At 36.4% G+C, this 15,550-nt stretch overlaps 2 protein-coding genes across 2 annotated transcripts in view; both read right to left on the bottom strand.

The window, feature by feature from the left end:
* Positions 1-5,613: 5,613 nt before the first annotated feature.
* On the bottom strand, positions 5,614-15,533 carry LOC124169376. The gene has a single exon (XM_046547965.1). The coding sequence runs from the start codon at positions 15,463-15,465 to the stop codon at positions 5,686-5,688; it is 9,780 nt and encodes a 3,259-aa protein (XP_046403921.1). The 5' UTR covers positions 15,466-15,533; the 3' UTR covers positions 5,614-5,685.
* LOC124168679 overlaps positions 15,468-15,550 on the bottom strand; it is a 23,388-nt gene continuing 23,305 nt past the window's right edge. The window contains exon 4 of the mRNA XM_046546945.1: positions 15,468-15,473. Coding sequence (XP_046402901.1) covers positions 15,468-15,473 — 6 coding nt within the window. The remainder of the gene's footprint in view (positions 15,474-15,550) is intronic.

Raw genomic sequence — 15,550 nt, 5'->3', positions numbered from 1 at the left:
AAAGATGGAATTCTGGAAGTCTATTGGGAAAATATTTTAAAAAATTGTTCTCAGCAGAGTGCATCCCAATTTTCAAATAAATGTTGATGTATAAAAAAATAAGTAATATTTTATTGCATCTCAAAACATGGAGTGGGATTGTGGAAATATGAGTTGCAATTATCTATTATGCAACGCCAGAATCCATTTAAAATGTTTTAGTGTTTGCTACATTTGCCTGGAATAATTGTTTACATTAGCTCAATACAGGGGCGCAGCTAGGAATTAAGGCTGGGTTGAGGGGGTTTAAGTGTAATCAATACCGGGGTGTGTGGTGGTATGGAATACCCACCAGGATAAGCAGTAGGTGCGAGATTAATAAATTGCGGAATTTTAAGATGAATGATTCATAATGGTGAGTTTTAGGGCTTTCTGAGGGATATTTTATTAATCCCTACGCTATTCTATTAGTAATATCAGTCCAATTAACCTGGATCCGCCCAATGTAACATAAATGTCACACCCTGTATCGCTCCGCTGTAATGGCTCTTGCATCGCTCTGGCACAGTATATTGTTGTGTTTTATACCTTATTAGAAAGAGGAAGCTAAGTGCTTCAACTCAAGGTAAGAATTATCAAGTGAGAGTGAAGACCTATCCTTTTAGCAATCCTAGTACTTAGGTGCCTTCCCAAGACACTAAAAATGGACGTTCGCTTTGAGTAAATATTTAATTTTTTCATTAACTATTTAAGCCACAGCAACAAATTTTGGTGTATATCAACATAATGATACAAAATTATTAATAATACATTAATATGTTTGGTATTGCTTTCCATTTCTGTAATATACTCTGATAAATGGTACTGTGACATAAATGTCACATTGGGCGGATCCCTATGCAAATCTTCAAAGTTTCGAATTTTTGCTCTAGTTAGAATATATTGCATTTTCAACGTTTTTTCCTTCGTATTCCTGCCAAAAGATTTATTATTTATCAATTAGTCGATAAATTTGCATTTATTAACTTTTATTCTGGTAATTAATTCTGAATTAAAATTTTTATATATTAGGAATATCGATAGCTCAGAGATATTACACTGCGTGAAGCCAAAGAGCTTCCAAAAAGCGAAGACTTTGACGAAGTATAATCAATATACATTGAGCCACAAGAAGCAGCAATTGTTACTGTTGAGGACATTGCAGATGACCAGGCTGGTGGACTTGTGGAAAATTTAACGGGAAGACAACTTCGGGCAAGAGTGGAGCTTGTTTTGCAGCTTGATAATGATAATACTAATGAATTTCAAGAGAAGTCCGGAAAACTTTCGGTACCAGTTACATGTAAGGAAAAGGAATCGAAGTCAACGAAGCGTACATCACTTCTTCAACAGAAAAAAGTAAAAATAGAAGCAGCCAATTGGCGACGGGTAGATCTTTTTGTTAGATATAGGTTATTCCCCGAAACAGATCTTCCTGAATTGAGGGAAAAATCATGTGTAGAAATTTTTTAAATGGTTTTTTTCGGATTAAATTTTTAAAAATTTTTTTTCTCACAGCAGAATCAGATAATTATGTTACGTTTATTGTTTTTTTCATCTCCTAGTATCAGTATAGAGGAGATGAAAATTTTCATTGGAATTTTACTGTTACGGGGTTGTAACAAGGTTCCATCCAAGCGATGCTCCTGGGAAGATTCTGGGGATGTTTACAACTCAATGCTTGCCGTAGCCAAGCGAAGGAATAGGTTCCTTGTGATAAGTAAATACCTTCACTGTGCAGACAATACGATGCCCGACATAATAGACAAATTGTGGGGGCTTCGCCGTAGATCACTAAATTGAAACAACGTTTCAGGGGGATTTTTCCCACTGAGAAAACTCTCTTTTGGCAGGAGTATGATTACGTATTTTGGAATCCATCCTTGCATGCAATTCATTCGGCGGAAGTCAATCAGTTTTGGTGGTGGTGGTGGAATATATTTCCTTGGCTTTTGGATGTAGCTGTTCACAATCTGAAGCTGTTCACAAGCAAAATCTGGCCCTTGCATGTCACAATTAGAGGTCAGGCGTGTTACGGTGCAAACATAACTGACCATACATCGATGCGAAGCCAAGTATAGCCGCCGTACTACTTCATTTTCAACAAAGGCAAATAGTGAAATATATTACGATGCTAATGATCAATTAGTCCCTGTTTTACTATAACAAAAGATTGCGTCGCCGTGCTGGAGAATATTGCGCTTCCGTCAAATGCACTGCATGCGATGCATGTAATATGGACAAATATTGCTGTACTACTTACCACTCAAAATGATACGTATACGCCGGCAATGAACTCTAAATCAATCTTTAGTTCATTTGAAACAAATTGATTCAAATTTCATTTAATTTTATACTGTATTACACTCTTTGCGTTGTGAGAATATATTTCAAATATGTATACTTATTCTATGTTCATATTTTGCAAAATTGAGGAGTGCATTTTCAACTGTTTTACTTAATAGCCATGTAATAATATTATTTAAATGTACCTTCAACAAATCTATTGACTGTGTCAATTCAAGGTTCCGTAATTTCATAACACTCCTGACGAAAACTTTACATAAATTTAATATAATTTTTCTTGATGTGTATTTGACAAGTTTATAATATAAACATTATAAATCTAAATATACCCCACATTTGTGAAATAACATTTAAAAAATCCAGAAAATTTGAACAACTTAAAATATCACAATTTACATCGAAAATTGTATGAATCGTGGGCAATTGAACTCTGAAAATTATTGCTAAATTTTTAAACAATTTACTTCAAATATAAACAAAAGCTTGAAAATAGTTTACGTAATTAATAATATGTTTTTCTAGTGTTTTTTATCATTTAAATGAACTGTGTAGCTCAAATGCGAAAAATATTTGCTTTTTCTGGGGAAATATTACCTTGCACCAAAAGACAACAGATCCGCCCAATGTGACATTTTTGTCACAGCCTGTATTTCGGAAACTACACAACCGATCAATGTAATATTTTCAGAATGTAATAAAAATGAGACCCTTAGCATTCCCCTAGAATATGAATTATTAATCTCAAAAAAAATATTTTGGGCGGATCCAGGTTAAGTAAAATCGATTAAACCTAAAAATTTCTCTGAGCTCTGGGGGGGTTTCCTCTGGTTTATCCTCCAAATGGTTGAATGCAATATGATATAATTATTTAATTTATTGTTCTCAGATTTTTACATCCGGTGGAACATTTTTATGTAAACAGTTTATAGCTCAGCAATCAGTTTAACAAATATAATAATAATTTGAACCAATTAACAATAATGAGCATATACAAAATTTTCAAGGTAATCAAATATAACAGAAGAAAATAATTTGAACCAATTTACAAAAATTAACATATGCAAAAATTTCAAGTTAATCAACTGCAACAGAAGAAAATAATTTGAAACAATTAACAGAAATGAACATTTACAAAAATTTCAAGTTAATCAAATACAACAGAAGAAAATAATTTGAACCAATTAACAAAAATTAACATATACAAAAATTTCAGGTTAATCTGATACAATAGAAGAAAATAATTTGAAGCAATTAACAGAAATGAACATTTACAAAATTTTCAAGTTAATCAAATACAACGGAAGAAAAATATACAAACAACAATATGGCTGTGGATAACCCACATGTTTCCTTATTTGACCCTTTCGCTACGGCACACTCAATGGAAACCTACCCATCACATGCAGCGAGAGCGCTAAGCGCATGGCAGACAGGAAGAAAAGATACGTTCACAGCAGTGAAAGGATTATCCCCCGAGTGGGCACGCTGGCATATAAAGTATGCCAATCCTCGAAAACCAAGGATTTCAACATTGTACGTACATTCTGGTCTAGAATGGCCTCGTGTACTCTTACAATGTACTTTGGCTGTCAATTGTGCAAGTTTTCAAAGCTCGAAGTTTGTAGCTAATTTATTTTTATATCGGAAAGAGGAACCGACACCTGTGGAGAACTATAAGTATGCCGCATGACCAGCCATGTACCTGGTGCTTTGCTTTTCTTGAATGGCCTCGTGTATTCTTACAATGTCATTTAGACTGTCTATGATGCGAGTTATTAAAGCACAAATTATTGCAGCAAATTTTTTTTAGATCAGAACAGGAACCCGTCACCCCTGGCGTATAAATTACGCCGCGCGATCGGCCGTGTACCACCTGTGTACCTTTATACCTGTATCACCTATAAATGTACAAGCTTGAACTAATTTCTACAAATAAAGATAAATTTTAACAAAAATCGAGTATTATCATGTGAATGCATATGTCGTGGACAAAGTACGCCACGCACCACGTCGTGTAGATAATCAGGCGTGCACGCTCGAGGGTTAATGCATCATGCCAGGTGCTATACTTTTGGGTTAGATATCCGATTTTATTTTTATCAATTGTAAAGCTTTTGCCTGAAGTATAACCAACTACAAGTATTGTTGTTCTGTGCTGTGCTGTTGTTCAAGTAGTTGTACAAGTGCTGTTGTTCAGCTTTCACTATTGTGTGCTTGAAATTTGTAATGTAACTTTTTTATTTTAGGAAGATGTCTTTGTTTTTTGAGTGAACATTATCTAAAATACCAATTATGTATTATACTTGACGAAGCCTATACCATTTACTTACTTGTATTGGTTCTTTTGGCTAATAAAACTATTATTATTATTATTATTTTTTAAATTAGGTTTGACTAATTTAATACCTAATAAAATGTCTATGCCATTAGTCCAATGGTTTCAATATTGATTATTTTTAACTTGATTCTCTTGATGTTGTAGACATATCATTTCTTAAGAATTAATGGGTAGTTGCCCGTGTAATAAATAAATGCAGTTCTAACCTGCACATATCCATGCCCCGTGTAAATCGGCCTATAGGTAAGTGTTGAGTAGTTATGTTTTCCCTTTGAGAGTGTCAATGGGGTGTGCCCTCCCGTCCGGATGTCCAATCACAGAAGTTATATAATGTAACATAAAAATGGTAATGAAAAAATGACGCATCAGATACAATCAACAGGAGCACTACAGGGTTTGGAAGCATGAGATGCACAGATGTATGTACAAACTTTAGTCGTAATCCATGCAGCTGAATGGATGGAAACACATAGTGGACAGACAAACAGAAAGAATTTATATTGTATATTGATGGCCTGAAAAAAAGTAGAGAGCCAATTGCTGTTGAACAAAGGAAAAAAATAATATCCCCGTCAGCATATTGCATTTCATCCCAAAAGCGGGTTCAAACCAAGAACAATCAAGTGTTAACAATAGATCAACCAGCCGATCCCTATGCTGCAATTTACTATTTGGTTGGAGGTGATGCTGTATCAGGCAATGTGTGTTATTAATTTTTGTTAGTATGTTCTATCCATTGAAAGAGGGACTTGGGGAATTTTTCTTTTTAGGAGATCAGGGTACGTATTTTTAATATTACGCCATAATATTAATTCAACCCCTGCATCCTATCATCAATAGACTGATTGGATGGTAACACGATATCCTAAGCAAGTTTAATGCAAGCTAGATTTAGAATAACCTGCTACATGTTACTGCACTTGCTATATTGACCTCCATTTTTCATGTAATTTTGGAAAAATACATGTTTGAATGGTAACAGTGAGCTGCTCTATTTAAGTCAAGGTGCATATTTCTTGTTTTTAAAGGTTGATGTCTGGTTTTGATGGAGAATAAGCCATTTCTCCCTCTTCTTGAAATATATCTCCTAAATGGTCCTGGAGCTGTTGTTCAAGGTGAAGTATCCCTTCCATGATGCTGGAAAATAACTCATCAGCCTGAGCGGGTGTTTTTGCTATGTTGCTAATACTTTTTTTTATTATTTGTTCAAAAAATAAGGTGGTAATACCAACTATTTGTCCCGAAGCTAACTTTTTGCGCACTGTCTTTATGGCTTGTGCATATAATGTAGGACTGTCAAAAATATTAGCCATTTCTATTCCACAAGCTTGGCCTTGTGCTTCTACTTTATCCATGAGTGCATTTACTAATTCTTGGGATAGTAGGTCTAATTGCATATCTATGTATGGATCATAGTATGTCATTTCAAAAAATTTAGGAAGATAGCCTGTCCATTTTCTTGCTAGTAAAATGCCCCAGGTAAGTAACCCATTGATATCAGTACTTTTCATCCATTGATCACCCATTGCCAGTACAGTTGGATCTGCTTGTGGGGCGACTAACCGTGGATTAATCAACTTTGTTGAAGACAAATATAAATAATTGGAGCTGTTAATAGGTCTTTTTAATGTTGCTTTACTAATACATAGATCTAAAAATTTATGGATTAAATTTTTGCCTATGTGAAGTAGATCATTTGTCCATGGAGTTAATCTAGTGGCACTACTAGTAACTGCTGCATTTTCCAATTCTATGGGTATTGTGGTATAAATAGATTCATCAGGCTGTTGTTTCTTTCGATCAGTTTTGTCGAGTGTGTAGAGTGTATCTGTAAAATTTTTCGCTTCATATGTTTCTATTTCTTCAATGGAACGTTTTGATCTTGCTGAACATAGGTAATTAATCTCAGCACTTCCATCATAAATATATTGAAGAGCATAGTGTAATGTGTTATCTAATGGTATGTTTCTTGGTTTGATTATGTCACTCAAGACATCAAGATCCATCCTAGTAAAAACAAAAGCATCCATTGATGAAAGAATATTTTTCAGGTTTTTTATTGCTTTTAAACCTTCTGTTTCTAAACTAATCTTTAGAGTCTTAAAGTCTTTTGCAGCATGTATCATATTTTGTTGACTTACAAAGTAATCCCTTAAACCTTTAAAACCAGCTTCAGAGAGATGATCTAATTTAAATAGTCTTTTGGCATGTCCTAAATCAGTGTCAGAAAGGTTAATAAAGTCCATGACATTCTGTAAAAACTCTTTGGCAGTGTTCAAATCTTTTACAGAGTGGACTAGATTTGGTTGCGCGAGAAAATGATCCTTTAATTTTCTTAAACTAGCTACAGAAAGAATATCTAGGTTCAGGAGTTTTTTAGCATGATCAAAGTCATTATCGGAAAGATGCTTAAATTCAATGATGCCCTTAATGGATTGAAAATCTTCAATAGCATTAAATACATTATTTTCATTAGCATAAAAGTAACCTATTACAGATTTAAAATCATCTTCGTTAAAATGAATACCTTTGGGATCATTTGTATTTGGGTAAAAAATGGTTCTCATGGCTTCTATGTTATCATGAGTGGTAAAACTTGCTTTTCCGTAAAACTCTGTTATTGCATATAATCTACTTGCTCTTTCATTCTCTTGAAAAATATTTTTTAATTTTAAAATATTATCAGTAGCTTTATCAAAAGTATCAATGCTTTCTGATGCAAGAAGTGTTTTCATATCGTGTACCACAATTTCATTTCTGAATTTTTCTGATGAAAGAACCTCTCGTATAGCTTTATAACCATCTAAATAATCCTCCATAGAATTGGGTAGATATTTTTGCTGAAGCATATAATCCCTCAAACCTTTGAATCCAGCAATAGAAAGATTATCTAAGTTGAGCAGTTCTTTGGCACGATATAACTCATCATCCAAAAGATGCTTAAATTCAAGGAAAGCTGTTAAAGTTTTGAAGTCTTCTACCGCAATAAGTGGATTATTTTGTTTCATAAAGTAATCTTTAACATGAATGAAATCATTATTAGATAGATGCTTTAAATTGAGAATTTCTTTGATATAATGATAATTACCCTTAATCTTAATACCATCATTATCATAAATCTCAATATTATCTTGGATTTTCAAGATATTTTCTAGAATTCTTCTATTCTCTTGAGATAGACTTGAATTGCTGTCTAGTAGCATAAGCATTACTTTAATTTTAGCAATGTCTCCGTCCTTAATAATATTTTCTAAAGTCTTGGGAAGGTTTAGATCTAGTAGAAAGCTAAGACTATTTTTATTCTTGGCAATGTCTTTTATTTTGGAAATAGCATCTGCTATAATTTTTTTATTCTTTGCGGAAAGACCCCATAGTGACTTAATTTCTTCTAAAGTAGGTACATCTTCCACGTTTTTAATAATCGTTTGAGCATGATCTTGTAGATCAAAGAACCTAATCGAATTCTTAAAATCATCCTCAGTTATAATAGGAAGCACCGTAGCTTTCATACTTATTCCTTCTTTGATCACCACTTCACTCAGGTAAGAAGGTGAACCTTCTAAACCACAGATAATTGTACATGAATCTTTATATTTGTTCGACTTAAATCCTGGTCCTGTGCCCTGTTCTCCGTCACCTTCATTTCCAAAAATGTTATTGATATCATAAGGAGTAAGTCCAATCCTCTTGATATCTGCTGCCTTAGCATACACAGCTAATACCCTCGCATGCTTGTATTCATATGGATTTTCTATATCACGAGCATAATTATTTAAAGCTAATTGTAGGCTGTTCCCTGCATAAACACCATCCCAATAAGGTTTATCACTAAAAATGGTGGGCTTAAACTCATTGTTTAACACAATAGATAATGCTGCTATTTCATTGGTTCCATGATACCCAACTAGAACATATCCACTGTTGATGAGCTTTTTATTCTCAGTGATGAATTTTTGTTTATCAGGCATCATAATATCACTATATTTTTCTTTAATGTAGTCATACACTTGAGCAGATGTTGTTTCAATTGCCTCCCCTCCATCTGTGCTAACTTTGAGTTTAAATTTCTTAGGATTATCTGTAAAATCTTGGTCAATTATTTCAAAAGAAAAAGGTGTATTTCTTGTTCCAATTGTACGTTTCCTACGCTTAGAGCGTTTACAATTAAGAAATGTGCCATCTTCCTCATCAGGAAACACTTCCAGATGCTTTCTCATAGATTCTTCACTCTCTGCTTTCCATGTACTTAATGCTGAATCTTCTTGAATTCTTAGTTTTGCCTCCTCAGCTATCATCCGTTTTAACTCTTGTGGCAGACGAGTTTCTCCACTTCTCCATTTTCTTACACCTCCTTTAAAAAAGCTGTCAACCTGACTTCTTATAGCCGGATGCTGACTACTTAGCTTAGACAGCCATATGGCACTCTCAGCAAATACTTTTACTGTTAGATGCTGGAACTTTTCTACTAGGCGAGATGTTTGGATTGAGTCAAGCATGCTACTAATCCTTGATGACAAATAATGTGCCTTGTTTTTAGGAATGTGCACAATTGCATTGGGTGACCCTCGAACACCATTATTGCGAACATATTTTAATGTTTTAGTTATATCTTTGCCAAAAAACAGTCCATTTAGCACGCCCTCGTAAGTGGACGAGACAGCAAAATTCCATTTGGTAATATCAAAATCTCCATTGGCTGAACTACCCATAAAGTATGCCATTACCATACTAGTTGTTGTTTTGTACAATGGATTTTTGGGGTTCTTTAAAACAGAAAGTAACTTGAAGTTATTCTGACCTGAAAACAAATACTTTTTAGGATTTTTAGTTAATCTACCAAGACCACGTCCCATTTCCATGATATTCTGTGGCCATCCCATTCCGGTATCAAAACCATCTACTAAACCAGACCAGGTTGCTGGATTGGTCCAATCCCACTCCCAGAAGGCAAAGTTGTTATTAGCAGCCCCAGCACGAGCATAAGCTATACCACCGCCAGCCGTGTAACTTACGGTTAAGAATATGCCCTTTACAGCCCGTTGACCTATACCTATAGCATTTAATGCTTTAAGCTTACCAAGGAACATAATAGCCTTACCTGTATTGGCAAAGTTGTGTGCTATGGCTACCCCACCAGCTATACCAGAACCACCACTAAATCCTTGAAACAGGGCACTATATGTATCTGGTCTGTCCCATTTCCATTTAGCAGGATCCCAGCTTGCGTTAGTAGCAGCAGTTGTTAAATAGGCTGCGCCTATACCTAATCCAACGGTACCGGCTGTTCCAACAAGGATGCTACCACCTGCTAATCCACCAATAGCAGCAACTGAAGCTCCAAATCCCAGTGGTAGGAGCCCACCAGCTATTCCTCCACCTACTATACCAAACCAAGTGCCAGGATCTTTAAAATCCCAATCTACTGGATTCCAACGATTATTAGCTGCTGCCCCACCTAGGTATGACCCCAAAATGCCTAGTCCTATTCCCAACATTAAGAAAAGGAAAGCAAATTCACCATCAGGATCTACAAGGGAAATGGGCGAGTTTCCTGCATATTTATAAGGGCTAACATACTGGGCTTTTGGATCAATTTGGTAAAAACGACCAATAGAAGGATCATAGAGTCTGGCATGATAATTATAGAGCCCCGTTTCCTCATCCCATTCCTGACCTGTATAACGATAGATAATATGGGATTGTGGGTCACTGCCATAGGAACGCATGAGCCCACCATAGGGTAGGTAGTCATAAGCTGCCACTACCCTGCTATCTTTTATCACAAGTCGAACAGAACCAGCGTGATCCGTAGTAATGCTATAAAAACTATTGTTTCGAATAAATCCTAAGATACCTCGTGGACCATATAGGTAAGCTGTCACAATCTCCTGAGGGGAGCCATCTACGTATGTAGTTTGCCGATCTACAAGCACTTTACCTTGCTCATCACGTAAATAGTGAGTTTCATGGCTTATTTTACCTGTAGCATCAAACACCCGTTTCAATACTCTTTCCCCTTGTGCATCATAGTAAAAACGTAATGCACGACCATCTGTGATCTTAATGCTAGTTACACGTTGGGAAACTGGATGGTACTCAATATGCTGAATATTTTTATGCAAAGCTTGAATCACATTGCCCTGCTCATCATGCTTCATTGCAAAAACTTTTTCTTCTTTTTGTGCATTGAGCTCAACAGGCCAATCTAATGTGATACTTTCAATCTGATTGGTAGCATTACGGTATGCTAACTCATAACGATTGAAGCCATTATAAAAAAGGTGATGGTTGCCATTGGCGTCAATCTTATACGATTCCACATCGAAAGGTGTTTGCCCCAATTCATGGGCAAAATGGTATGACAATGTTTCCACAATCTTTGGTATGAAGGCAGTATATGGATTTAATGTTGTAGTAAAACTGTTGTTTAAGGGACGGGTAAAATCTACTGTTTGTGTGGGTAGATAACCCTTGTCCAGCAACATTTGACCAATTTTTCTTGCTTTGTCTTGTTCCCAATTGTAAGTAATTCTAGGGGAGTTTTGACCAAGACCTTGCCAATGTAAAAAAGCTGCCTCAAAGTCTGTCTGTGATAATATTCTTTGCTTACTAATGGCCGATATAATCAATCGTTCAATTGCTTCAACATAAACTGTGTAGTCATCACTCAAAGCAGCTAGATCACGCTGTAAATCTGTATGTCGAAAAAATGTTATGCCACGTTTACCCACTGCAGTAGCGGGGTCATTGCGTTGTTGATCAGTAATGATATACCCAGCATAGGTTAATAGCTTCCAAATATGCTGAGATTGTTGAGGGGTTACCCCTGGAATTTGCTTAGAAAATGAATCTGGTTGTAAGGGTTGATGATCACTTTTATCAGTAATGAATTTAGCTTTAACTAATTCTTGATGGTTGCCGTATGCATAACGATGGCCATAATAAGTTGGCTTCTGCTTTTCAGCTATTAGTGTAGCCATTTGACGTCCAGTGTCTCCACCACATACCAGTGGTAGGGTGGTTTCTTCCTCCCGGAAGTATAACTTAATAGGTTGGCCCCTATCAGTGAGATAACCTCTGCGCTTTAGAGCTTTAATGCACAGTGTTGAATAATTGCCACCTAAATCAATTCCTTGTATTTGAAACCATCTTCCATCTGCTGTTACTGGCCAAGTGGCATTAAAAGTTGCTTGCATAACCATACCAATACCATAGCCAGATTGGCCATAGCCTTTCTTTGTGTAGTCAATGTCTTCCGTTATAAAAGGGTCTGATATCTGTTCAAGGAATCCAGGTGAGTTATAGCGATAATTGCGGGTAAAGCTGTGTGATCTCCCAGGCTGATAATGCTCATTGGCAACCTGACCCGTAGCATGATAATCGAAGGAAGCATAATAAGTGGGATCATTAGCAGTACCCAATCCAATGAGTTGACCAAGCTTATTATAGCTATGGACCAAATCCAATGGTTGATCATCAACTGTAATGGGATACATTAACTTCTGTAGCTTACCATGTACATATTTTTTTTCAATGTCAGCGAGTGGATTTGTGTCTGCTTGTGCTAAAATTGATTTCTTAGAGATTACCTGTTGGTGAGCATCAAAACGTAACTTTTCAATGATTACTTGGTCATCGTATTGAGTAATAAACTGTTTATCACACCCACGTAAAAAGGGATCAAACTGCCCATCAGAATACTCAAATTTTTGGTATTCTTGCGCATGTGGAAGGTGATAGCTCTCTATATGTTGATATAAAGTTTTAATAGATAAGGGATGATTTATATGTCCTGTACTGACCAACTGGTTATTTTCATCATAGTTAAAGTAAACTATTTTTTTAGGCTGCTTTGTCTCATCTAAAGTAACCATAAAACGCTTTTGACCTGCTGCATTATATAGATATACAGTAGTACCACTATCAGGTGTAATTTTGTGTGTTAAATGACCATACTGATCATAGAGAAAACGTGTTGCTAACGCTTTTTGCCATTCTTTTTCTTCAGAAGAAAGATGGTCTTCACAGAATTTCCAAGTGGTTAACTTAGTAGCAGTGTCTACTTTTTCATGGTAGAGTGGAGGTAAGATTTTTATCAAATGGTTTGCATCATCATACTCATAGGTACTTAATAGATGATTATAGCTTGGTACATGCACATATTTGGCTACTTGATTATTACTTGGGTCAAAAACTGCAATGTGTAAACGACCACTCGGTGTATGTTCTACTTTTTGATGGTAACCTAGATTCATTGGAAATAGATTATCAATTAAAGCTACATTAGAATGTTGACTTCTTTTTGTAGCAAATTGTCCAGTGATTGAAAATTCTGGACCCGGTAGACCTAAAACTTGCTCTTGATTCAATGGATTAGGTGCATATTCAGTGCGTGTGTAAGCAACCCCTAGATCTGCAGGATTTAACTCATTCACTTCTCCTTGAAGGATACCAGTTTGCCAAATGGATTTTGAATGTGTAGGATTTTTATTACTGACAAAATCTGGCCAGTAAGTCAGCAGTGATTCACCTGGCTTGCGTTTTATCCGTGTTGTTTTAGTGGTAATGGCCTCACGCCCCAACTCATCATACAACATTTCACTCACTTGAGCAGTTTTTGCATCTTCTAAGTGAATGACCTGTGTCTTCTCACTCAACCCATTGTAATATTTTATGGTAACCTGAGGACGATTCATGACCAAGCAATCTTCAATTAAGACTGCTCCTTGTGCATCTAAAGCGAATGATGACCATGGAGTGAATAAGGTGACGTTAGATGAAGGTTTGGCTATTGGCAATGGTTGATCCACCAACAATACACCATCTAACCATAGCCATAAGTAATTTTGTTCAAGCATAATTATTAACTCTCCAACTGAAGGCAGTCTAGTAATGGATTGACCATGGGGTAAAACTAAATGCATAGAATGATCGGATTGTCGAGTGAACTTTATACTGCCTATTTCTTGCCAATTTAGCAATAAAGAAGATCGTGATTCCTGAAGTGCAAAGTAGCATCGAATGGCAGCACTCATACCGTCAAATAGATCTTCCCTTGCCTCCATTCGATGTTTCTCCGAATGTTTATGCCATAATTGACCAGTTGCAACATGCCAAGCAGGAGAATGATTGAGTTTCCATCGGTAATGCCAAGCATTTGTATCAAAAGTTTCATAGGATCCATAGAATGGTTCAAAGGTAATAACATTAGGTTTAGCATCAACCATGCTTCCTTGTGGGGTGGGAACTAATTTTCCTGTTCTACTAGAGGATGAAAATTCTTGCAATTGCCCTGCTTCATCTGTACTGGCTATTTCATGTTGTAAGTGGTTATAAATTGTTCTTGTAACTAAACCATTGGCGTGAATAACTGCTGTTGGCTTACCAATTAATGGATGGTATACAGCTGCTTGAAAATCATGCGTTAGAGGTGAGAAACGAATGTGATCAAGGTCAACTATCTGATTAGAAGGAGCTTCTACGCGTAAGGTAATACAAAATATAGCATCTTTAGGTAAGGGTAGCCCATTGATACTGATTGCATTGTAACCAACATAGTCTCGATAAATCTGTCTTATTACTTGAAAATTAAGCAGAAGTTCCAGATAATACCAATCGCCTAGTTGATGCTTAACTTGTGATTTTAATCCAATAATTTTTTGTCCCTTACTGGTATTTACAACAGCTTGGAGATAATTGGCACCTACACTTGTGCTACAACGAATCCAACAAGCAGCTAGATAAGTAGTTTCTTGATCTCGTGGTTGAAACACTCCTTCTAAATAAGAGCGATGATCTGTACTTTTGAGCTGTAAATGGTGTTCTCCCGTAAAGGCAAAATGCCCTTTAATAATTTGGGCTCGATACATGCGCCAAGTCTTGGCTGTGCTGTTAGCAACACCAATCTGGTTGCTTTCATAGGGTTCAAAGCCATAGTATGCTACCATTTCATCGGCTAAGCTGTATGGTGAAAAGTCACTAACCAGCCATTTACCACTGCGATCTAATAATAGCATTGGATTAGGCGTTGAATCCGTTGCCTGAGTGGGTTCTTCAGGAGATTCAGGAGGCACTAAAACCTCTTTACCATCTGCATTAAACCATTTTTCGGTTGTTGTAACATTACCATTCTGGTAAGATCGGGTTGCTTCATGCCAGCCATATTGGTTCTTTTTATTGCCTGGGATGATGGTTACGGTTTCACGGTAGGTTGCCCCTTCAGCATACAAAGAACGTTCATAAGCGGTTACGCGCTGTGTGTCACCAGCCGTTACTGTCACTCGGTTGACAAAGGATTGTACCTTAGGTGGTAGTAAGGTAGCCACAGGTCGCACCCGGCATTCCTGCGGTTCAGCATGCACCATCGTGGTGGATGAAGAATTGGCTGCTGTTATTAAGTTCTGAAAATCACTTCCTGGTAGCAATTGTTCATCATTAAATGTATAAAGCTCACCCAATGTCTGCTCATCTCTAAAGGTTAATACCTGCACGAGGTTTGGTTTTGGATGATAGGCTATATAGGCTGGATATAGGTTAATGATTTGGCCTGGCTCTTGTAGTTCTAGGGTCTGTAGTGACTGACCTTGTTTCTTTTGATTGCTGTCCTGATTGTATAATTTAAACGATTTATCATCACCAACTGCTTCCAAAACAAAGTATTTGCCTAAGAGGTAGGTTTTTTGGACAGCAGTGGGTAATGACACCCTTTCCCAACCAGTGCCTGTCATACGCAGCAATGTGTCATTACCAATATATACACCTTGTTGACTAATTTGAGCAGATAACTGAGTGGCAATATGCATATTCAAATCTGAAAGAGCATATCCCCTGGCATCATTCTGAAACACTGAATTTTGATTCGTTGTTTTTATTATTTTTTGTTTTTCA

Source organism: Ischnura elegans, chromosome 12, assembly GCF_921293095.1.
Source record: "Ischnura elegans chromosome 12, ioIscEleg1.1, whole genome shotgun sequence".
In the NCBI taxonomy this organism is placed as follows: domain Eukaryota; kingdom Metazoa; phylum Arthropoda; class Insecta; order Odonata; family Coenagrionidae; genus Ischnura; species Ischnura elegans.
This window is presented reverse-complemented; position numbering and strand designations above follow the sequence as displayed.